The sequence below is a fragment of the Astatotilapia calliptera genome, chromosome 15 (genome assembly GCF_964374335.1).
Source record: "Astatotilapia calliptera chromosome 15, fAstCal68.1, whole genome shotgun sequence".
Taxonomy (NCBI): Eukaryota; Metazoa; Chordata; class Actinopteri; order Cichliformes; family Cichlidae; genus Astatotilapia; species Astatotilapia calliptera.
Window position 1 is genome coordinate 8,713,874 of NC_137436.1, and position 25,216 is coordinate 8,739,089.

The window sequence follows — 25,216 nt, forward strand, 5'->3', positions numbered from 1 at the left end:
TGAGATTGTCTTCATCAGAAGATGAATGAAGAGCCCGGGTGAGTAATTGGTGTTGGTGTGGGTACTAATTATCCAGCCCCTAAAATTTGCCAGACGATGTTCCAGCATGTTCGGAACTCCTCAATAAATGTCAAAAAATTGCTCTGTGGGAAGTGTGGGAGTGAGCATTCAGTTCCCTCGCGACAAATTTGGACACTTAACAGATCACAGTTTGACGTTAACTGGGAGCCTGTCAGTGCACCTTTAATGGGAAATGTGGGTACGTCTTTGGCAAGAGTTACATGCAGTGATTTCCCACGTTCCACGGAGTTACAGTCATTATGCTTCACCCACTTTTATATTTATAACTTCTTCTTTTTTGTAGGTTGTGGATCTTTTATAACAGATGCTAAACTAAATCAGCTTCACATTTCTCAGAGCATCCTCTTAAAAAAAAGATAGAGGTTAAGTTAGTCTGTTGTATTCTGTGAAGTGCATGTTTGGTTTGAAAGTTATTTTTTATCAGTTCATCTCGTGACAGCAAAGCATCTTCTCCCCAGAAGAAGAGCAGTTATTTGGTTTGTAATGCAATGCTGGGTTTCACATTCAATTTAGCCCTGGCGTCTATACAGCGCTCCCTATGATGTGGGCTGGGAAGGCCCAGAGCAAACCATCTATTGTGAAGCTTGGACAGGCTGCAAGTGAAGCAAATACCGTGCTGATTTGCAATACATCACAGACACACACACACACCCACACAATGCTCAGAATGTCTAAAACAAAATGGTCCACAGTAGCCTCTGCCAAGCTATCTGCTATTCTTCTTCTCTTTCTAAAAGCGTTCACCTCTTTAGGGAGTCTGCCGTTCAGACTCCTTGTGTGTTCCTTCATATGCTTTAAGATCTCAGCAGGCAGTTGTCCTCGCTATTCAGCGAGCTAAGACAAAAACCTCAGGCAACGTTTCTTCTGCTGCACGCCCTTTCTTTAGAATAAACTCCCCAGCCGCCTTCAGCTAATGCAGCGCACACATGATCTTTAAAGCCCGAGTCAAAATGTCATTATCTCTAATGAGTATGAGTGTGTGCAGCTTTTTAATCTCCTGATTATTTAATCAGCATCCATAAAGCAGAAAAGTGCAGTTTAGTTTGAGCTCATGCTTAGCCTTGTCAGTAGGTCCCCTCCTCCTCTGTCATTTGTGTTTAAGGGTACTGAAGTCTCCTGTGTCAGTTCTGCCCCTGCCAGCTGCCTACTGGCTCCTCCTTCTCTACCCCCCCCCCCCCTCTCTCTCTCTCTCTCCTCTTCTTCCTCCTCCTCCTCCTCCTCCTCCTCCTCAGGCCAGATATGACTTCTCTTTGCTCTCCTTGTTAAACTTTGCTACACCAGCCTGTCAAACTGTACTTGGAACTACACAAAGACCCAACACTAGACTTTTTTTCCTTTGGGGCCTTGAATCATTGGACTTAATATTAACTGTTAAAACTCTGTCTTCAGTTCACTTTAACTCCTATTTTTTCAATTGTATACCGGACTCAGCAGGTCATTGTTGTCCACTTATTTTTTCTTTTTGTTGTTGTCTAAGTTGTCTTGATACATTTACATTGTAGTTTACAGCTTGTAGGTTTCCCTGACTTACTGCAGTCTTACCTTGCATACCTATCTGTGATCAGTGGTATTATCAGGCCTCCACCACCAGGCTGGATCAATAATTTAGTGTAATTCCAATTTTTTTTTTACAGTCTATAGCAACAATTGTCAACAACAGTCACACCAAGTTGCTTCATGTTGTAAGGTAAAGAACCTACAATATTAGAAAGAAACTTCTATTACCAGATGAGCTCCTATAAGGAAGCAGTTGGAAACTGAGGGAATGACAATCTCTCTGTTAACAGGAGAAATCTCCAATGGAAACAGACTCAATTAGACAGGAGAGAGAGAGCCAGAGTTTAATAATTGCCAATAATTAAATTGAGTAGTGTGTGTAAACCCGCAGGAAGTGAAAAGAGGTACGTGATTCAGTGCATCATGGGAAGCTTCCCAGCAGTCTAAGCCTATTACAGCATTACAAAGAGATGGCTCAGGGTCACCTGATCCAGCACTAACTCTAAGTTTTATCGAAAAGGAAAGTTTTAAGCTTAATCTTAAATAACATGTCTAAATGTATAACATGACTCACAGCACATTATTTCACCGGTACATTATGTACCCGGTGAAATCAGGGCAATACTGTTTAGACTTCTGAAAGCCAGAAATCTCTCAAACGTACTCCAATGTCACCACCTAGTGACCTTTTTTGATATTCTCGGTAGACCCCAAACACACAGACACTAAAATGAAACAGCCTTTCACGGATTTTCAGAAGCCTTGTGGATGAACCACTGATCTGACGCTGCCTCCAAACTCTAACTCATTCACTATGTTGCTGTATGTATGTTTAAACATACTTATATATAATATATGGACATTATAAGTTCTTCGGGGCTTTACAGATTTAAAGTATAACGCTAATGTTAAAAAACAGGAGAGCACAGAGTCACTTCCCGTTTTAGATGAAAATTGCGGAATTTGGGATGCAAAACTGAGCCGAGAAAAGTCGGTTGTTTCTAGTCGGCGTGTTTTTCTTAACGTACCAGCATCGACCTGCGACCAAATAAAAGAAAACAGTGTCAGGTAGTTGTACGATAAATCTTTTTAGTATTGATGAAAAACGCTCCTTGTTGTTTTTAATATTTATATTACACGTGATGTTTGTGCTTTGGCTTGAGTTTCGAAATGTCGGCCGTTTTTTATGGCAAATTGTCCTCCTTTCTGTCACGATTAGCCTGCTAGCTGACGTTAGCGGTTTAATTTCCGGAATAGAATAACTTTATCAAGATGACCGATTTTTGCAGTACTTTTTCATCTTTACTGTTAACCGACATGGACGTACACAATATATGTCTCATATATGTCGACAGAGGTTGCGCTGGCCTGTCTTTACAATAATAGTAGCATGACCTAACCAATAGCGTTGTATTTATGCTTTAAAATCACCGCGGCTGTTTTCGTTCTGTCTGGTCAGATTATGGAGTTTGCAGAGCTGATAAAGACACCCAGGGTGGACGGGGTTGTCCTACACAGGCCTTTCATGCCTACTGTGGAGGGGACTCTGTGTTTGACTGGTCATCACCTGATTCTCTCCTCCAGACAGGACAATACGGAGGAGCTGTGGCTGCTTCATTCAAACATTGACTCGATAGAGAAGAGGTGACAGCGTTGTGTTATTGTTTTTCTAAATGACTGTTATGTAATCTCTTTGTGAAAATGGTACATCACCTACCCTAAATAGATGCAGGTCAGTAGGGCATGCATTTGTTAAAATCCGTTTGAGTTCCGCCTGTTTTTTAGTGCATGCTGCAGATCCGATTATTATTTATTAATAGTGTCCATATGCATAACTTGCTTATAGTTAAACTGGTTAGAGAAACTAACATTAACTGGTTAAAGACACGGGGCTTGTAGTGGCAAAGAATTTGTTTTTCTTCACTGCCATTTCTGGTAATTGTACCGTTTTTAAACATTTTATGTTGGACACAAAATCAGGTTGGACACACAAGCCTCAGGAGGTTTGCCTAGTACTTAACTGTCAGTTTCTATTACAGTATTGGCCTAATAACCTGCAGACTACCTTAAGGTTTAATTTTAGGTTTTGGTATGGGCTTTCTAAATGGAGGATAACTTGGAACAGTGGTAAACCTTCCCAAGAGTGCCTAGCCGACCAACACTGACACATCCAGGAGGTCTGAATAGACACAAGATCAACCTTTAAAGAACTGAAGGCCTCAGTTAAAGCCAGTGTTCATGATTTAACAATAAGAAAGATGCTGTGCAAAAATGGCATCCATGGGAGAGTTCCAAGGTGAAAAATCACTGCTGACCAAAAAGAACGCAAAGGGCTTGTCTCACATTTTATAAAAGATATCTTGATGATCCCCAAGACTTTTGGAAAAATACTCAATGGACTAACGAGACAGAAGTTGAACCTTTTGGTAACATGGCATTTTATTTAAAAAACAAAGTCATACCAACAGTCAAACACGGTGGTGTTAGTGTGATGGTCTGAGCTGCATTGCTGCTTCGGAATCTGGATGGCTTGCTGTAGGGATAGGATAAGTATAAGCCATAAGGCTTCAGCCTATTCCTTTTTCGGTTACTGTTTGAGTACTTTTATGTAAAATTATAATCTGTTGTTGTTGTTGACTGAAATAAAAATTTCAATTTCAATTTTCAAATTTATTTAATAAATTCCCCACTACCCAAAAATCCTGAAGGAAAATGTTCAATCATCAGTTCATGCCCTGAAACTCAAGCACACTTTGGTTATGCACCAGGACATTGGTCTGAAACACACAAGTGTTCTGAAAGACTCATTGCCAGTTATCACAAACACTTGATTGCAGTTCTTGCTGCCAAGGGTGGCAAAACGTTATTAGGTTTTTTTTAGATGGTGCCAGGTAGGTTTGGATATCCATTTCCTTCAATAAATTACATCATTTTAAAATGGCATTTTGCATTTACTCAGGTTGTCTTTGTCTAATATTAAAAAATATTTGATCTGAAACATTAAAGTGTGACAAATATGCAGAAAAACCAAACAAAAAAACGAAGCAGGCAAATACATTTTCACAGCACTGTATTGTCTCTTTCATTGTAAAGCAAATGACTCATAAATCCTCCTGCCTTTCTGACTGAACTTCATGCAGATGCCTTCACATTAATCCATTAAGAATGGATTTATGCAGCTCATTGTACTTGGATACTGGCCAATCCACTCTTTCATCTGTAGCTGGGGCACGTTGCTGCTTAGAGCTTACGTACTGAGCACTGAGTACTGATACTGCCTTTAATAACAATCACTGAATCTACAGTCAAACTAAAAGTCGTTTCAACGATTCTTCCAGAAACCCAACATGACGATAACATAGAAATTACACACAGAAAGCCGAGCTGTAGGGCTCAGAGTAGTTCACTGATACTCTGTGTTTGTTCATGACATTCATCCTCTTTATTGTGCTCACCTTTTAAATTTTAGATTTGTGGGGTCTTTGGGGCACATCACTGTCAAATGCAAAGACTTGAGAGTGATTCAGCTTGAGATCACTGGTATGGAGGAGTGTCTCAACATTGCCAGCTCTATCGAGGTAAGAACAAAGGCTCCCCGTCAGAAAGAGAGTGATTATTTTTAGCTACGCTATATTTTTCTCTCAGGCTCTCTTTGTTTTTGTCATGTCAAGTTAAATTCTGCATGTGATTAATATTGTGAATAACAAGTCAATGTTTTCATTCCTCTCAAGGCTCTGTCCACTCTTGATTTAGTCTCCCTGATGTACCCTTTCTTCTACCGGCCAATGTTTGAAGTCATAGAGGATGGATGGAATTCATTTCTTCCCCAGAATGCCTTTAAAGATTTGGAGTCCATGGTACGTTTAGGTGACATTACAGAGTAATTCAATTTGAATCAGGGTTATTGGACCTTTTTTTGTTTTGTTTTCTCCATCCCCTCTACCGCACTTTGCAGACAGATGAGTGGAGGCTGAGTGAGGTCAACAAAGACTTCAGCTTGTGTCCGTCATACCCCCCACTAGTGGCAGTACCCAAAGATTTTGATGATGAAACGCTGAAGAAAGTAGCTACTTTCCGTCACGGTGGCCGTTTTCCAGTACTTAGCTACTACCACAAGAAGAACGGCATGGTAAGCGCAAGGAAAAATAATTACTCTGCCTTTGACCGTCTCTTTTGCTTCTCATCGTTTGTGTTTTTGAACATTATAGCTAGGGATGGACTGATCCAATATACAATACCTGTATTGGTCCAATCCTGACCTAAATTACTGGATCGGATATCAGGGAGAAATAAAAAATGTAACCCGATCCATTAAATATAACAAAAGCACCTCACGAAACTTGCAAAATGGCTTAACCCAGGTAGTGACTTTAGCACGTGGGAGCAGTATGCGTCACGTGATAGTGCGGCTGTTGCGTGGGAGACCTGTCGGTGGTCTGGAGTTGTTTGTCACTGAAAGCATCTGGAGCCTCGCTACGTGCTGCCAAACCGGTATTTCACCTCTGAGCAAGCTGTCCCAGAGAAGTAAAGCAATTGTGTAAGTTCATCTCTGAATGTTTGTAAAGCATTTTTATGTTAAGCTTAACAACCGATATATGGAGCTTTACTTTGGGAAAAAAAACCCTGTGTTGCAGGCAAAACAGTTCCATGGTTCCCAAAAAACTATGAAAAAACATTTTTTTTTCATACTTATGTTTTGTATAGAAATTACACAAAAATCAATCTCAGGTTAAATGTGATTGAAACAGCTTACACTGACATCCATCTTGATAAAACATGAGTGTCATGAAGGCGTGTTTGCATTCATTTGCACTGCTTTCCACTCTGGATGTCTATTTATGCTAAGCTTTAAGTATAAAAGGGTCCATTCTACAACCCGTTTTTTTTGTTGTTGTTGAATATAAACATTATTTTGTGCTGATATTGCACTTCCTTTTTTCAGAACCAAAGAGTTTTTGAAATTTGCATAAAACTGCATTTTAAATTACTTTAAATACTTAGATTTACAGATCTGCTGAAGGTTTAAATAAAAAGATAAGTATTGCTGAAATGCAAAATATTTTGGAAGCGGGATATTTTTTGCAAGTGTAATAGAATAGCTTTAGTGTTTTGTCTTTTTAAATTTGAGTATGAACTGTTGGGAATAAATAATTTTTCACTGCCTCAATAATGCTATGCTTTTTTATTATTAAGTGTTATAAAGTTATATAGTGTAGTATTAAGTGGACACAGCCCTGAAAATAAAAGCATTAGACCATGTGTCCTTGGGGAGTAGAAAGCAGCAGACTCTCGCTCATGCTGGGAAAATGCAGATAAGAGGGGACCATCTCTAGTGGAAAGTTACTGAGACACTGTTGTTTAGACTAGAATGAAGGAGCTTCTGTAATAAAACTGCTAGACATATACAAAATGCAGCAAGATATTTAAAAAAAAACAAACAGTTTTTATTGATCATAAAATAGAGTATATTGGATTCATATCAGTATCGACAGATATCCAAATTCATGATATCGTATCGGACATAAAAAAGTAGCCATCTCTAATTATAGGGGCTGACAAATCACTTCCACTTCCAGGTGATGATGCGAGCAGGACAGCCACTGACGGGCACCAATGGGCGACGGTGTAAGGAGGACGAGAAGCTGATCAACGCCACTCTGCGGCCAGGAAAGCGTGGTTACATCATTGATACACGTGCTATCAATGTTGCTCAGCAGGCCAAAGCCCGAGGTGGAGGGTTTGAGTTGGAGGCCAACTACCCACAATGGAGGAGGATCCACAAGGCCATTGAAAGGTGATTGGACACTTAGATATTAAGAAGACAGTAACACTTTATAATACGACCTGTTTAGAGTCTGTTGCATTGCAATTCCCTCGTGATTAAATGGAATTTCAATCTATTTTATTAGAAATTAAAATGTCATTATAATTGCCTATAAATGCTTAAAGGTGGGTTCGCTAGAATACGGGGTAACAACTCACCTTTATACAGGAAACAAAGGAATAATTATACTGTAAGTACATTTAAGTAGTGCCTGAATTCTGGCAGTTTTGCAAGAAAGCAGCTTGGGTTGGATTATGGAGTTGCTTAACCTTGCCTAACTAACTGCCTAACAGGAACAGAGACACTCTTTTTACTGTACACTCCTTTTGAAAGTTTTGCTTGAAAAGTGAGTGTGAAAGAAAAAAATACTTGGCTTCATCATTCATCATTATACAGTTAGATAGACAAGCAGATTTTGAAGGTATTTGTTTTTTCTTGTAAGCTGATAAGGGAGATCACGTCTTAAGGACATTTGAATAATAGAACGTCCATCATGCACATCAACATAAAGAATATTAAAAAAAACAAAGATGTAAAAAGCATGATTAACTCACTCCATAATATGGCACTGAAAAGTGCAACTTGTGTTTTTCTGCAAAATTACCAAGAAATTGCACAGCTTAAATTTACTTGTGTTTAAATTCCCTGTAAAAAGATGACTCGTTACCCCTACTTTTAATTATTTTCAGGTAAATATAATGACAATGTATTTTCAAATAAAATACATTAACTTTTAATTTAATGAAAAGGGAATCACACCCTTAGTTGTGGGCTGTATTGTAAAGTATTACTGAGAAGACTAGATAAAGTGGAAACTGATTGAAATGCATCTCATACTTTAAATGATCTAAATAAATCTGTTTTTTGCAGGTATAATGTCCTTCAGGAGAGCCTGATTAAGTTGGTGGAGGCATGTAACGACCAGTCCCACAGCATGGACCGCTGGTTAAGCAAGTTGGAGGCTTCCAACTGGCAAACTAATGTCAAAGAGATCCTCACCACGGCCTGCTTGGCTGCCCAGTGTATTGACAGGTCTGTTTTTCATTTGGTTGTCCTCATGTCCCAGTAAACATAAACTCGAAAAGCAGCGAGCAGTGACAGACTGTGGGCTTGTGTGTTTATCTCAGGGAGGGAGCGTCAGTGCTTGTTCACGGTACAGAAGGGACAGACTCCACCCTGCAGGTCACCTCCTTGGCTCAGATCATCCTGGATCCCGGGTGCAGGACCGTTAAAGGCTTTCAAAGCCTGGTAGAGCGGGAGTGGCTCCAGGTGAGCTTAGATGCACTGTTTAGAGCCAAATGTTGTCTTTTCTTTCAACTTCTCCTCCACAGTGTGAGTGTTTCCACTCATTTCACCTCTTTGACTGCTTACACAGGCTGGTCACCCTTTCCAGCAGCGCTGTGCCCAGTCTGCCTTCTCCAACAGCAAACCTCGCCATGAGGCCCCTGTCTTTCTTCTCTTCCTGGACTGTGTGTGGCAGATCCTTCGCCAATTTCCCTGCTCCTTTGAATTCAACGAGAGTTTCTTGGTACTGCTTTTCGAACACGCCTACGCATCTCAGTTTGGGACATTCTTGGGCAACAGTGCAGCTGAGAGGTAAGATAGGAGTTGGCTGATGTAAGACCTTCAGTTTATGTCAGGGCTATGCTTTCAGCTGTGTGATGTGGGTGTCACCCTACGTAGTTTAAGAATACATCATTTGTTATTATTTGTTGTGTTGCTGATAGTTAGGTCATGCAAAAATCACGATGCTCTCCCTGCAGCTGTGAACCACCTCTGATAAAACAGCCGTGAACCAGTTTTCCTGTTGGTCAGTCTGACACATTTCTGTCTTTTCACAGAGCCAGACTGTGCTTGCCTGAAAAGACTGTGTCCCTTTGGTCATGGGTGAATCGGCCGCAGGAGCTGGAGCGTCTGACCAACCCACTTTACGAGCCCAACAGTCTTGTGATCTGGCCATCTGTGGCCCCTCAGAGTCTGCTGCTGTGGGAAGGTAAGAAACAAATATATTCGTAGGTATCTCTTAAGAAGAGGGAGAGGAGGTAGAAGGGAGGTCTGGGTGTCTGTACAAAAGACATCTGCCTCTGTGATCCATAATAGATGGATAGATAGAAAAATCAGCAAATTTCATTTTCAGACCTTGTTTCCTTTTTTATAAAAGAAAGTTTCCTAAAGTGAAAAAAAAGGAAACGTGCTGGATAATTTTAAGTTTTAAAATAATAAAGTACACATAAAGTTTTGTTTGCAGGTTTTAAGGGAACATTTATAGCTGGGAGTATTTTTTTTTAAATTTAATCTTTATTTAAGTTTCAGCTGTATTTATGTATTTTTTATACATACATTAAATCCAACTGTTACACTGAGTGTCTCATTTACAACACGAAAGCAATTAAATGGCAAATGTTAATATTCTTCATTGAAAGCAGTCCAGTGAGACCACATGCTGTACATATTTTGCAGTTTTGACTCATGCTTTAAGTTTATTCTCAGTCTGAAGATGGAGTAGGTTAATATCTAAAAACCCACCATGAGGATCAGGTGATAAAACTGCTGTTGTAGCCGCAGGTACACGATTAGAAATTGGGCGTACTCACAATTACAAATACACATTTGCTCACTCATACGTTCTGAAATCTCACCAGTAGGGGGCAGCATTGATTTGAGCATTTGAACCCTGAATGACCCTGACAGCCACTGGGACCCGAGGACCAGCTATTTGTGCTTTCCAAGGTTACAAGCATGAAGACAAGTATACATACATTATACAGGATTTTTAAAAAATATTATCAGCAAATAATTTTAGATAAATAAACAAAATGTTGCACGTCAATTTATTCCTTTTACAGTCACCTTTGATCTTTAGTAAAGATAAGCATTCAGTCCCATGATTATCCAATAGTGAACAAACTGTTGGTTGCAGCTTTGTCATGTTGTGTACAGCTACATGACAGGTGAGGTATGTGATCAGTGCTGTCTGACCTGCCACCTGAAACTCAGCTAGATGACTCAGCTGAATTTCATGTAACTTGGTGGAGAGGTGGTACTTGTGCAGAAGTTTCCGGTATAGCTAGCATTATGAATCATTTTACAAGAAGAGGTAGAACACACTTTGGCATTTGGGAAATTGTTCAAAATGCTCCTGAGGTGTGTCCGTGACATGTTCAGCCTGGCTGTGTGTCTTTTTACAAACAGTTTCCTCACTGAGAGGCAGTGTGATGATATTATGGTAAAGCATGAGTAGCAAAATGGTGCTAAATAAAGAAGCACTGATACAGGCATACAACCACAAAATCTGTTGTGGGTAATTTAAAGTGCTGTTTTTTCACAAGTGCCTTTTGGCATTAAACACAAACATCGTGTATCAGTGGAAGTTATATCAGAATATCAGTGTATATAAATGTGATCCTAAATCTTTTTAAATCAAAATTATTTGATCATTTTACATGATCGTTTTTATTTAAATTGCCAGATAAAACCAGCTTTACCAATGTTAGCATTATATCATCATTGTTTTTGGTTTAAAATTATTACTTTTTTCACATTTTTCACACTTTTTAAACCACTGACAATTCAATTCAATTCAATTTTATTGAAATGACAGTGTACTAATTTGATTTTAACAAATTCAGAATGAATATGTAAGTCTGAATTTGTCTAAATTGTGAATTTGAGTGACTGCAGTGAAACTCTTAATTGATGAGGGTTTTTTTTCCCCCACAACTTTAATAATGGTGGTTATTCTTATTCTTAACTATGGTTGTCTTAATGTCAGTGGGTTCAGCATAGTGCAACAAGTACAACAAAGCCCTGGGGAGATCTGTGTTAGACCATTCATAAAGAAAAGTTGGGGGAGGGGGAATCCAGACCAACTAGAGGTCATTAGGTTCATGCATTTCGTGCATGGGGCCTCTCTTACTGCCTAAAGCCGTTCACGCTATATGAAGTGGAATGCATAAGAACTGAGTGGAGCACGTGATATGCAGCTCTTTCATAGAAAGTGACGCACACTCCTCAGCCCACCTTAAAAGACCCAATGGAAGTCCTGAACTCTAGCTGCTGATGTGGACACTAAAAGAAACTGATGGCGTGTGTAAAATCTTTACATCCCAAAAGTTCTGTGTAATTCTTAGCGAAATAATATTGAATAAAAATAATGGTTTAATTGAAAAAACAAAAAATGCACTAAAATAATGTTGTTGTTTTTAATTGGACTGCAGTTTGATCACTTTAAAGGTGTTGAGTAAAAATGTGGAGGTTTTAGTCATTTTATTTGTGTCGCACATTTAAGAACAGCCGACTTTAAACTGTTGAAATTAAATTTTAAAAAAATAGCTAAAAGACATGTAAGAGTTAAAACACTGATAAACATGACTTTTAAACATTTTAAAATCCAGTTAGAAAAAGACTTTACAAATACAAAGGAAAGAAATGGAAAGCAGTCAACACTATTCACAAAAGACACAAATGTTATAAATTCAATATAATTCCAAAAAGTTAATGAGCAAAAGGATTTCAGGATTATTTCTGAATTACACGGCTATAATTGTGTAATAAAATCCAGGACTGGTGAAATGTCAATTATCCATCTTGGGCTTTTCTGTGTGGAGTTTGCATGTTCTTGGTTCTTGGTTGGGCGATAAAGCCTCAAAACTATGTAATGGTATTTCAAGGAAATTTATGATAATAATTTCTGATAATATAGAGGGAAAAAAATTGTGCATAGGGTTTTTCACGGTGATTGCAACTTGTGGATAGAAGGATTTATTTATCAGCACAAACTAAACGAAGGGTTTTTCCGTCCTTCTTTTCTGACAGTCACTGATGACACAGCTAAGTGTCTTAAAACATCATCAGTAAAGCTTATTTAAAAGAAGAGTAAAAAATGACAGGGTTTTTTTTGTTTTTTTTTTCCCCAAAACATGAAATTTACAATATGATGCCAACGACCTAAGATGCAAAGAAATACTGGAAATATTGCTCACAGTGAGCAATATAGAGACAAAGTAAAAGCAGTAAGGCTGAGATGGGTTGGACATGTGCAGAGAAGGGATAGTGGGTATATTGGACAAAGGATGTTGATAATAGAGTTACCATGCAGGAAGGAAAGAGGAAGACCACGAAGAAGATTCATAGATGCAGTGAAGGAGGATCCACTGTGGTGAGCCCCTAAAGGGATCAGGCAAAAGACAAGATTTTTATTTTTCATTAAAGGTGAGGAAATTGGGTAAAAGCAAGGCTTTAATGTCAGCTAAACAACAAGAAATTCACTGAGGGATCAGAGGCAAGTGTGTCTAAATAGCAGTAAATAAAATATATCAATGGGCATTTGGAGTACAGGTCCAAGTTGGCTGCAGTTAATTAATTGTTCCAAATATTGCGTAAACATAGGGATGCATATGCACATCCTTCCGCAGCCACCATACATTTCACAAGTATTTTGTTATCAATGGCCCAAACTTAAAAAGAACTAAAATAACTGAGATCTTATTGAGTAGTGCTATCTACAGACGTGTTACTGGGTTCAGAAACCTCAGTTTGTTGACACACTGGCTTTCCTTATGACTGACAAGTAAAGCGATGGTTCATTCCAGTCATACAGCTCCTCTGTGTTTACACCTGTTTCTCTGCCAACAGCCTCCAACCACCATTAAGATCCAGTGGTTTGTTTTTTTTGCGCTCAGCACAAACTGTGTGAACTGTTTTTCGAGACTGCTTTAAGTTTTAGACATGTCAGAATCTTGTATTTGTACTCCAACTCAAAGCTCCACAAAGAACCACATCCAGCACGATAATACACTTTATCTGTTAGCTGTTTGTTTTCTTTATCACAATTATGTGTGTATGTGTATGTGTAAGTATGTGTTCTCATAAGAAAGGTGCATGCTTTCCCGTTAGTGTACAGTGACTGCACACGCAACGCTTACATAACCTCTATCAAGGTTGTGAGACTGCAGTGTTTAGAAGAAACCAGAACTGGAAGAAACCAGTTTGTGAATTGTTGTTTTCTGATTGGTCCTGCTCTTCTGTGACAGGAGTGTTCCTTCGTTGGAACCGCTCCTCCAAGTGTCTGGATGAGGCCTATGAGGAAATGGTTCATATAATAGAGTACAACAAGGAGCTTCAGACCAAAGTAAACAGCCTGCGCAGGCAGCTGGCCCAGCTTGAAACTGAAGATCCTCTGCTGCATACGCCATAAAGAGAGAGAGACCTCTAAAAGTAATTGAGATGGTACATTCAAAAATCACAGACATCCCAGCTTTAGCTTCCCCTTTTTAAAACATAATGTAAGAAAACAACATTATTGTCAAGTTATTGTGAACGCGACTAAATGAACTTCAGTTTTGATGCTTTAATGAAAAACATTTTTATCATGGTGACTCATTGCAAACTACACTCGAGTAAGAGGAAAAAATTCAGAACAAAAGCGCCGTCCTTATTAGCCATTTCTCAGAGTGCAGATAAAAGCTAAACCTCCCTTATCACACTGTGGTCTAATATCAGTGTACAGCCAGACCTGCACATGCCTACTGCTCATTTCTATAGATTGTGCTGTGACTGGGCGGCTGATTTCACTGTTGCCAAACCTCTTCAAACACCCACACTCGTACTTGCTGGCTTCCATTTCTATATACGTGATGTGTAAAAATGACATTGTGGACCCTTTTGTGCTTCTCAGCACTGATCTTGTGTAGTAGAGGATTAAAGGGGCATTTTAAGGACAGCTGGAGAAAAAAAGTGTCTCAGTTGCTACAGGGTTCACATATTTCGTAAAAGTTCTGCTGAATGTGTACACCATTAGACCGCTGCAGAGTAACTATGGCAACATATAGGGTGCTGTAAGGGAGCATGTGCTTTTGCTGCACATTGAGATGACATACTAGGCGTAGGTAGGGTCAGGCCAGTGAGGAGGGAGGTTTGTATAATATGTAAAATATCAGATCAATGCTTGACATTCCAGTATCACAGCCAGAATTTGCACAAACGATTTGATGTAACCACGTATAACAATAATCTAACGACTAGATCGGTTGCTGAGCATCTCTGACTTCTTGAGTTTAACATTCAGAACTGATGCACTTTGTGTCAAAAGCATTTCTTTATCTGTATGTACGTATACGCAAATCAATTTTACTCCCACTTTGAAAACGATCTCTCATCAGTTGTTGCCATAATAGATGACAAATGTCCAAATATCAAACAGGACAATATGTATCCAACTAACCTACACACATGTTACACTCCAAAACTCGTGTCTCTTCTGGAAAATGTGCTTAATTGTCAGCTTCTCACATCCAAGCTCATACTTATCTCACGAACATAGGAATTATCCTAAACTTCAGCGGTCAGTAAAGCTGTCTGTGTCATTATGGCAAGCTGAAACCCGCAGCGCTCTTTGCTTATAGACCTTAGTTCTTTCATCTTTCAGTGCACTCTTTGGTAGTACCATTAGAAAAACATCATCTAGCGTTGTAAATATAAATATATTTTTTTGTTATTATGGTCTGGGATTAAAAATTAAATGCACTGCAGCCATCTTTGGCCAGTTTTGTTTGATTGCCTGTAACAAAGTAAATGATCTATGATTTATCTCGATGTCTGCTCAATACTAATACTAATAATCACACTAAGCTTAACTTACTTCCACTACTTTGAAATGCTTTGACAAAGAGAAAGTTTAGGTGTATATTTCATGTGTGCATGGATAGAACATTTCTTATAGTTGTGTGATGCCTAAGTGATTTTCGCTTTGTCAGAAAGTTGACAAAATTCAAAAATGTAATGTCACACAGTAGATAAATAATCGTGTCTGTTGTACTTTGTGCAATGCCTTACTGTAAAATCCAGATTCAAAATTATGTGTACATATTTGTCGCTGCTGATCAGAATGCTTGAAAAATCTAATATTGATTAAAATTTGTTGTTGTGGTTTTTTTTTAAGTTTTCACGCCATTAAAATCTGTATTACAACAAAGGAAGCGTTTCAGTTCTTTAATCACCACACAGTCTGTGCATCATTCAGTTTTCCGTGATTCAGTGTCACCAGTCTCATTAAGCTAGTTTTTAGGGTTTTTTGTTTTAAGAAAACAAAGTGAAAGCCACCTAGTTGGCTGTAAATTGAGCATTTAGCAATAAAATATACCTATCCTACCCATACCAAGGGCTACCCTAATGTTAGCCCTTGGTATTTGAAGACCTTTTTCAAAGCCTCGGCTTCATCTCCAACTCTGTATTTTCAAACTATATGAGATGACTTGGTGGTGGATCTCACTGCCATGGAAGGTGGAAGACACTGACTTGTCTGAGATGAGTCTGAAAGAAGATGCGACACAAACGGTATACTGAGAACGTTCACCTTCAAAGTAAAAGTTGGACCTTACTTGTGCAACCGACACATATCAAAAGGCTCAACTTTTACTTTGAAGGTCAACGTGCTCTGTTTACAGTTTGTGTTGCACTTCTCACATTTTCCGCTTTTGCAGACAAATCAGCGTCTTCCATGCAAATTCCTACTGACTGCAGCAAGTTGAAAGAACCAAAGCAATCACAGAGGGCTTTTCAGTGCAGCGTCTTATACTTATTTGTGAACAATTTCACGCTACTGACTACCAGCTACCACATGCAGAATACATGTTTTTCTGCAGTGAACGGGGGTTTCCAGGCTGGTCGGTCAGTAGGCCTGCGCGAGTGCAACGTCAGTAATTTCACAGCAACTTCCAGTAACCTCCAGTAACCAATCACAACCAGGTAATGAGTACACATTTAGTGTTGTATAATAAAAACAATAAAATCAGAAGGGAGGTGTTTATTGTTGAATTCAGAGATGAAGAGAATAGTACATTTGTTTTTAAACATACTCTTTTCTTTTTCTTTTTTTTTTTTTACAGTCTGACTTTCTTTTGCAGGAAAAAACATCGCCCCCTGCTGGCCATTAGAAATATTTCCACTATTAGGCATTTCCTCATTGACTGACACGTTGACTTGGAGGCTGTGTCCATCTTTTATATACAGTCAACAGGCCAACTGTTGACTGTGTCTCAACAGGACAACTTTTTAATGTAAACATGTCTGGGTCATTGTTCCATTATTTTCATGTGGACAAAAATCTGCTTTAAATATATCAGTATTATTTATTTTTTTCCCCCTTCCAAAGGTTCCAAATACCAGAAAGAAGTCCTAGAAAATATCCACGTTATGTACCCTGTCCTTGACAGTCTGTCCGAAGATTAGTAAACAGCACCCTAATAAAATGTGTTCGCATTGCTGTGACGACACAATCATCTGATGCGGCGACTGGGGCAAAAAATAGCCAAGGGTCAGCTGCTTCATAGGGAGAGATATCCATGTTGCAGTAAGTGTTTACAGTGCTGCTGGTCAGCCACAACTCTTCTGTCTGTATCATTAAGTCTTTGTGTCTATCAATACCCTAATTTCATGTTTATTACTCACAAGGGAACCCTTAAAATTCTCTTGAAGCAAGGAAGGATTTTGTGCATTATCAAGTAAGATTTTAGATAGAAACTATAGCTTGGTTTATAAGAGACTTTGATTCCCATTTTTAGTAGTGACACTGAGCTATGTAACCTCACAGCTATCAAGTGTCATGTTTGTCTCACATTTCCTGGAATTGCAGGTTACTTAGAAGATTATCCCAGTTTGCGGTTGAAAGGAAAAATATATTTACGATTTCTTTTTTCTTTCGAGAAAAAATTACATCTTGTTTTTCTTGCCAAAGATCAGGTCAACTTGTTTTTCAGGTAGCTGTTTCTTTCTCAGTCATGACAGGCATGGGGGTGTGCTCGCATGCTCCACTCATATTCCAGTGCAGGCCTTAAGCCCACCCTTTGCTTGCTCCATTCAGCAACGTCATCAGTCGTTCTGACTCGGCTCTATCTCCTGCAAACAAACCTGAAAGTCAAACAGAAAGTGTGTGCATTCATCATATCGTTCACTGATAAACGTCTAGATTCAAATCAATGAGGCTGGAGAGCTTCTATTTTTTTTTTTTTTTTTTTGCCAGGTCACAAAAACTCCAGTGAAGCCAAGGATTTGGTGTTAAATGGCTTTTAAAGTCCATCCTGTAATCGTCCAATTTCTTTGATTGCAGGGCTGCATCGGGCTCAACACCTTGTTTTGCTTTACGTAGACGTCTGCTACTTCTAAATTGTGCACCATTCATATCCATAAAGACATGAGCGCATTCGAACTGTTTGCTTTCAGTATAGCGAAATGTGTTTTACTACACTGGTACATATTCCCATGTAGCAGCTGTGGTTGATGTGATTGATCTTGCAGAGCTTTTTTGACTTTTGAATGTTTTGGCATAAATCTAATGTGACCTTTTTGTTCTTGTGACTGATGACTTGTTTGCACCTTGTGCTAAACAGTCTGTATTTTCTCTCTGTTTTTCTCAATAGAAACAACTAGGATAACTGCTGAGACAGAGTTTTTTCCCAACTCGGGGATTAATAAAGTATTTCTTATACTTATCTTCACTTATGAAGACGCTTACCTGCTGGAGAGTGCTCTCTTGGATGCACAACTCGGATGTTGTGATGATCTACCCCACTGTTGCCCTTTGTTGAAGTTCAGTCCCTTTTATGTTGCTGAGCTCACAGTTTTTTAGGCACTTTAACTTTCACCTCATTTGACTGCATGTTGCAGATTCACAGCCACAGCTTCCAAAAGGAAATTGAAAATCACATTTTAAACCCACTCCACTCCTCTTTTTACCCACTTAACTGATGAAGAATAGCACCTCACGGCCTTTCACGTCAACTGCCCCCTTTCTTTGGTCGCCTGAAAAGGCGAGGGCCTTATATCCTAAACTTTTCCTGCGATTTAGAGTGGACACTCTTGATCTGAAGCTGGACTTTGAGCCCACGTTCATCATGTGAATGCGACTGTCATGGTAAACGTGTATTTGCAACAGTATTTGCACGTTTGACACGATCACACCATCCCCTGCCAATGTGCAGCCTCGGGTATTTTTAAGTAATGCATAAACCGCGTGGCCTCAGATTACGTGGATGCACAAAGATTGACCGGGCGTCGGTGACGCCACGGGAGGGAGTGGTCTGCGAGGGAAGACCGCACCTCCGGGTCTCCGCCAATCCGAGAGAAAGCCGGCTTCCCCTTAAGCAGATGGTCGTTGATATATAGCTTGAAGGCGCAGCTGAGCTGATGCAACACTGAACGGAGATAACACGAACGTCACGTCAGCATCCCATTCTCAAAAAGACGCAAATCGCAGAGGAGCTTTCTTTCTGTGTGTGGCTGTGTTAACTGCAGATTATCTGGTGAGTGCACCGATCCCGATATTTGATTTCTTTTACATTTAAGAACCCGGCCGTTTTTTAATTAGTCCTCTTTTCTAGGGAAATTTAAAATTTAATTTTAGGGAAATTATGCGCAATTTATCAATTCGTGCTTCCACTCTTTTTTTTTCTTTTTTTGAATCACGTGTGTTTAACCTTTCTATCCCGATCAAACCATCTCTCTCTCGCTCTCTTTTTTTTTTTTTTTTTTTTAAACCAAAGCAAAGTCCTCTTCTGAAGTGCAGCCGGTTGCTAAGTCACAATGACGTGCTGAGCTCAGACAGAGAAAATATTTAGGATTTAAAATAGTGGTTGCTCTCATTCAGAATTTCGTCCACCAGCAGCAGTTTTGCCTTCGTGGAAAAGCAGCTGCACATTGGAGGGTATGGAGATCAGTTACGCTGACGTTAAGGAATTAAACGATCGGCATGTCCCATAGAAAGGAGTCTTGGCGAGCTGTGGCGCGCTGCCCATATTAAACAGGGGGCTTATATGATGAGTACCTTAAACGATGTTGGCTCAATATTGAACAGCACATGCTCTCAGAAGGGGATAGGCCACAAGCATGATGGAGCGGGAGAGCGTGCTTTTGTGCAAAAGTAATGTTTTCATGCTTAATCCATGATCTCTGTTATTAATAATTTTATGGTTCAATATATATTTGTAAGAAAATGAAGGCAAACAAAATGAAAGCACATTCCGACTCTGAGTCCATGCCACCCTGATCTTGGCACCGTTTTCCAAGGCTACTGTATGCCGCTGTACGCCCTCTCTCCTTGATTGGCTCTCGTTGAAGGCAGGGCAGTACATATATACTCCAAAGTAACTCCGTTCATTCTTTTACTAGGAAGCTCTTTGAACCCTCGGTAAGTCTTTTCTGAAGTGATGCGTTGCGTAAAAGTCTAGACGTCCCGTAATGAACGACAAATTTAGTTTTATTGCGCTATTTTTGCATGAAGTAGTAGCTCAGTATGCTTAATTTTCTGCAGTTCTGTACCTTTCTAAAGATGTGTGGTGTTCGTGTTTTATAATGTTTTTAGATAGATAGAGTTAGAGTCATGTTGCGTTAAAGTTTTGCTCAACTTTGACTGTTTTGGTGTTTTTATGCGCTTTGATTCTTCCATTGCACTCATTTTCTCTGCATCATGTCATTAGCATGTCATTTGTTGCAATCCACGTGTTTTCGCTTTTGGTATGTTTTCTCTCATCTCAGTGTTTTCAGATGCGTTTGATCAATCTGCCCTTTAAGGGAATTAAAATAAAAAGTTTCCGAGTGCCACTTTTGTCGTTTAAAACTTGTTTGTCCACCTCTCGGAGCTTGAGGCTTGGAAATGAGCCGAAAACCTCATGACAAAAATGTTGCGAAGTGAGGCCACCAAATGATGCCAGAGTCTAATTAAATATAAATGCAAATTGGCTTTCATTAGATTTGTAGAGCTCTGCTAGACTTCTTTTTTTCATTGGAATTTACCAACCAAAGTGTCACCTAAAAGTAAACAGACACATTGTTCCCTTCCTCCAGGTACCAACATGCCTGTCGTGAGGATCTTCAGCAAGGTGGCCAAGCAGGCGTTACTCAGTACCCCAGGCTGTGGCTGCCAGCCCTTAACGGTGGCTGTACGCAACATCAGCTTCTCCCCTCGACAGGTAACCTCTGATGCCAGCTTCCATTCTGTGTCCTTCTCAGAAACAGACCACCCCAAGGTGCTCATCACAGGTACGTACGAAGCATCAGGTTTTGGTCTTTTGCAGCCATGCAGTTTAGTCTAATGCTTTAACAAAAAAAGGCCGTTTTAAAATGCACGAGGGTTAGAAAATATGCTGTTCTGGGACTTTGAGATCAGCGGGGTTTCTGACAAGTTTGGCAATGAGAGCTGAGAGGGATGCCATTAAAAAATAAAACGTGGGCGTCCAGTGCTGTGACCTTTTTTTCTTATGGCCACTCTCCTCCTGAGGTACTTCAGTCTCCATGGAAACTAAGCGCTGGTACTTATTAGCTGCTGCGCATCTGATTTGTGTATGGTGTCCTCAGATCACTCATAATATTTCCACCTCCCTCCAACCTCTGCAGGTGGCCTGGGACAGCTCGGTGTAGGCCTGGCCAAATTGTTGAGGTAAGGATTTTAATTTGTCCGAATATAATAAATGACAAGTTTTGTGTTGATTAGTAATTGTAACACTGCAGTTAAACAGTTTATTATAAGGCAAACTTTGTAACATTGGTTCCTTCGCAGGAAGAGGTACGGAAAGAACAACGTCATTCTATCTGACATCCGGAAACCTCAAAACAGCATTTTCCACAGTGGTGAGTATACTCACATATGCTATATAAAAATGTATACAGTTCAGATACACAAAAGATACTATATTAGCGGTGTTTAATGATTACGTTGCATAGCATATACAAGTACATACAAGACATTTTTTGCCCTTTTCTTTAACTTTTTCTCTCTCTATAAGCCCAGGTGTTACTGAAAAAGCCATGTCCAACTGTAATATTTGTAGAGTGTGCAGACAGTCTTTTTTTCAGTATGATGATCCTCTTTTGGGTGTATTGCTGACTAATGCCAGCCTTACAAAAAAAAGTCAGGGATTTGGCAATACAGGTTGTTACGCTTTTGAAATAAATCACAGCATATTGCGTCAGACTGAAATGGACACATTTGAATAGTAAAGTGTCTGCAAATAAAGCCTCTTGCTTTAATATTGATTTATCCTATCCCTGTGTGTGTGTGTGTGTGTGTGGGGGGGTGTTAATAAATTTCTCTAAATCAACATTTGAATTGAAACTTCTTAAGTTACTTTGCTAACATTTAGTAATGATCAGAAGTTGCTTATGAACATGGAGAACATACAAATTCCGAAGTGTCCTATTGGCAGCCTGTACTGAAGGCTAGGGAGCATCCTTGACAAACAAGCACAGTCACAGTGAAGGTGAAACAAAACTCTTTACAATGCTTATCCATCTGTCGCCATCAGGCCCCTTCATCTACTCAGACATCCTGGACTACAAGAACCTGCGGGAAATTGTGGTGAACAACCGCATCACTTGGCTGGTTCACTACAGCGCCCTCCTCAGTGCTGTTGGAGAGGCTAACGTGGCCTTGGCACGCTCTGTTAACATCACCGGTAAGTGAATTTGTAACCAATCTGTCTCATGTGGGCATAACGATGTAGGATGATGCTCTTGTTTTTCATGGGGCACTTGCTGAGCGTTTAGCTGTCTGTTTTTCAGGGCTTCACAACATCCTGGACATTGCAGCAGAGCACGGCTTGCGTCTCTTTGTCCCCAGCACCATTGGTGCCTTTGGTCCCACATCCCCTCGCAACCCTACGCCAGATCTGTGTGTGCAGAGACCCCGCACTATCTACGGTGTTTCCAAAGTACATGCTGAGTTGATGGGAGAGGTGAGAGCTCAGAGTTTAATCTAAACTCTTAATGGGCAAACTTGATATCAAAACCATAGAATGTCCTGAAAACTGATGATCCTCAGTGCATGTGCCTGTTTTTGTTTTTGTTTTTTTCTTTTGTTTTCATCTATCATCAATTGATGACTGTTAAATCTAAGTTCATCTGAGAAGCTGCTTGTTCTAAATAGCGGAGTTCTTTCTGTTCTTTAACAGTACTACCACCACCGTTATGGGCTGGACTTCCGCTGTCTACGCTATCCTGGAATCATCTCTGCTGATTCCATGCCCGGTGGTGGCACAACAGGTAGGGTGGATTCAGACTACAGATAAGGTTACACTTTTAACGGTTGCTTATTCCTGTGCTGCTATCAAGTGTCAACTTTGTTATGCAACTGATCTATTTCAGAGTGTTGTTGTGACTTGTTGCATTTTTTTTTTTTTCATGCCATCGCATAACTTGATCCGGTGTCTCCATATTTTCACTTGTTTGCTCAGCCACCACACCCAAATCCTCTTATCAGTTAGATTTTTAATTACAGTTTAGCTTTTCATAATCGCATGTTCCTCAAATATTTTACTTGGTATACTTTCTGTTTCTACTGCATTTGTTACTTTCTTTAAGTGCATAACAGAGTTTAGATTTTTCAGCATTTCTGTAACAAGGCTCTTTTTGTTTTTGTTTTTTTTTTTCCCCCATCTCTGACCAGACTACGCCGTCCAGATTTTCCACGACGCAATCAAAACTGGCAAGTTTGAGTGCAACCTGAGACCTGACACAAGGCTGCCCATGATGTACATCGACGACTGCCTGCGTGCCACACTGGAGGTGATGGAAGCACCGGCTGAGACACTAAGCATGAGGACGTACAACATCAACGCCATGAGCTTCACCCCCGAGGAACTGGCCCAGGAACTCCAGAAGCAGATGCCTGAGCTGGAGGTCACATATGAGGTTGACCCTGTACGACAGGCAATTGGTAAGCAAGGCTTTGATTTCTTAAAGGAGAAACTTCTCATTAATCTTTGATATTTTTTGATGGTGAAAATCCTATAAGATAAACTGACACATGCTTTAAATCTGTTCCTTTTCAGCTGACAGCTGGCCGATGAACTTTGATGACTCCAATGCACGGAATGACTGGGCCTGGAAACACGATTATGATCTCCCAGAACTCGTTCAGACGATGCTCAACTTCTTTGGCTCAGAAACACGCATGGCTCGTTTTAACTGAGGCAACGCGGCATCAATCGTAGTATTTTTTTTAAAATGTTTTTTTTGTACATAATGTAAAACACTGACCAAAGAGAACAGAGAAACATGGCCTGTAAGTCATCATCATCCTCTCACTTCTCTGTGTAACATCAGCAGGGTCCTTCTTGCTTGCCACCGACCGGGCTTGTCTCAAATGTAATGGTCAATGAGGACTAGAAGATCCTCACCCCCATCCCTGGAATCTAGTCTCTCCACCTCTGCTTTGCTCTCTTTTATCCCTTTTCTATTTAGAGATTTGGGTGAGGGGCAGTCAATGAGTTGAATTGGTGTCAACATTATCAACCTGAAGCTGCGTTTAGATGAAACAAAGGGTAACTTGCATGCTGAAGAATTGTGCAAATTTTTGCAATATTTTCTGATGAATCTAGTTAACAAATGGGGAATGTTGCATTGTACAACTGAAAGCATTTCTATGTTTTTCTTTTGAAAACCCAAATGGTAAGGTTTTTTTTGGGGTTTTTTTTTTTCCTGCTAAATTTCCATAATCTGGGAATTTTAGGCCTAAAGCTTTGGGGCCAAACTCAAGCAAGAGGTATACTCGTACACGAGGTGTATCCTTTGTTGCACTTTAGACAGTTGGATCTTAAAACCTCTCACAAATAAAGGAGCCTAATCACCTACAGGGATGAATACCTGATACATTGTATCCATTTTTTTTCAAGCAGTGTGGTGCAGGGATTCTTAAGAATTGTTTTTTCTTTGTATTCCATGACAAATTATTTATTCTGTTGGTGTTTTAATATGCGGGAGCACTTCTTAGCACTCTCTTTCTCTTTTATTTCCACATGTTGCTGTCCATGTTTGTTACTTCATTTTTAACATTAGGTCTTTGATTATTTTCACATGAAAGAGAAATGAGAGTTTAGAGGAGACTGTATTTGTGTAAAAGGAACTCTGATTGTCTTCTATGTGAATGTCTTAGCAGGTTTTGCCTGTTCATTCAAACAGCAAGCTTTGACAATAAAAAGAGAAATCTCATAACTGTGAGTCCTTTTCCAGTAACTTTCTACACCTTTTATTTAACCATCAGTTTGTTGACCTGTAGTGAGTTCAAAACCCGGGCTCGAGGAGGGCAGCTTGCCATACCAAAAACGTTTGTACAGACTGTTCTCCCACAGATAAAGGAAGTGTGAACACATCAGTCCTGAGAACACAACTCTTTCCTTCTCTGTAAAGAATGTTAGAGCTGTTACGTTTTAAAGGAATTCATTTGCATTTGTTTTAAAGCAGATCAGTGATCTCTAGCACACATATTGGGCTGTGAGCTGTGCATGTTGTTGATCAGAACTTGGATAATATAGTTACTGACAGCAGAGTTAAGTGTGCTATAGTATGCATTTACTGGCCTTAATGGTTGCTCAAAGCTTAACCTGTTGATAGATGTAGAACTGACAATCAGATTACAGTCAAATATGTTCTTTACTGATCTGAATATAAAGATTACATAGTGGAAATGTCAAAACTTCGAGTAACTTCTCGGCAACTGTATCTTGCTTCCAAGAAGCCAGACTTTCTTGTTCTTGTTTTTAAAGAGGTTTTGATCAACAGTTCTCCAGCTTTCTGAAGGTCTTTCAAAGCTTTTCTTTGGACACTGGCTGCTTTCTCACTCATTTTTAGTCAAGTCCTTGTACCTCACCATTTTCAGAGGAATGTTGTTTTTGTTTAAGCCACTTAACACTGACCTATTAATTTTTAAGACATAAAAAAGGCACATACCTCAAAGCAAGAACCAATGCAATGTCTACACATAACTAGCACTAGCAGCCAGTCAAAAAACACAATTTGTTCCCACTTCTTTAACTGAATCTAATATAA

General features: G+C 39.7%; 2 protein-coding genes across 3 annotated transcripts; both read left to right on the forward strand.

Moving 5' to 3' along the window:
* Positions 1–2,506: 2,506 nt before the first annotated feature.
* On the forward strand, positions 2,507–15,374 carry mtmr9 (myotubularin related protein 9). Its single transcript, XM_026194443.2, has 11 exons — positions 2,507–2,646; positions 3,038–3,222; positions 5,048–5,156; positions 5,310–5,435; positions 5,534–5,707; positions 7,155–7,372; positions 8,273–8,434; positions 8,530–8,671; positions 8,778–8,998; positions 9,244–9,395; positions 13,435–15,374. The coding sequence occupies exons 2-11, from the start codon at positions 3,041–3,043 to the stop codon at positions 13,596–13,598; spliced, it is 1,650 nt and encodes a 549-aa protein (XP_026050228.1). The 5' UTR covers positions 2,507–2,646; positions 3,038–3,040; the 3' UTR covers positions 13,599–15,374.
* Positions 15,375–18,560: 3,186 nt separating this feature from the next.
* tdh (L-threonine dehydrogenase) lies at positions 18,561–24,382 on the forward strand. Of its 2 annotated transcripts, none has more exons than XM_026194445.2 (9): positions 18,561–18,699; positions 20,240–20,434; positions 20,789–20,831; positions 20,952–21,022; positions 21,697–21,846; positions 21,953–22,125; positions 22,342–22,432; positions 22,836–23,105; positions 23,221–24,382. In XM_026194445.2, the coding sequence occupies exons 2-9, from the start codon at positions 20,248–20,250 to the stop codon at positions 23,358–23,360; spliced, it is 1,125 nt and encodes a 374-aa protein (XP_026050230.1). In that variant the 5' UTR covers positions 18,561–18,699; positions 20,240–20,247; the 3' UTR covers positions 23,361–24,382. The 2 variants fall into 2 exon arrangements, with proteins under 2 accessions (XP_026050230.1, XP_026050229.1); XM_026194444.2 differs by lacking the exon at positions 18,561–18,699 and adding an exon at positions 19,450–19,583.
* The last annotated feature ends 834 nt before the right edge of the window (positions 24,383–25,216 follow it).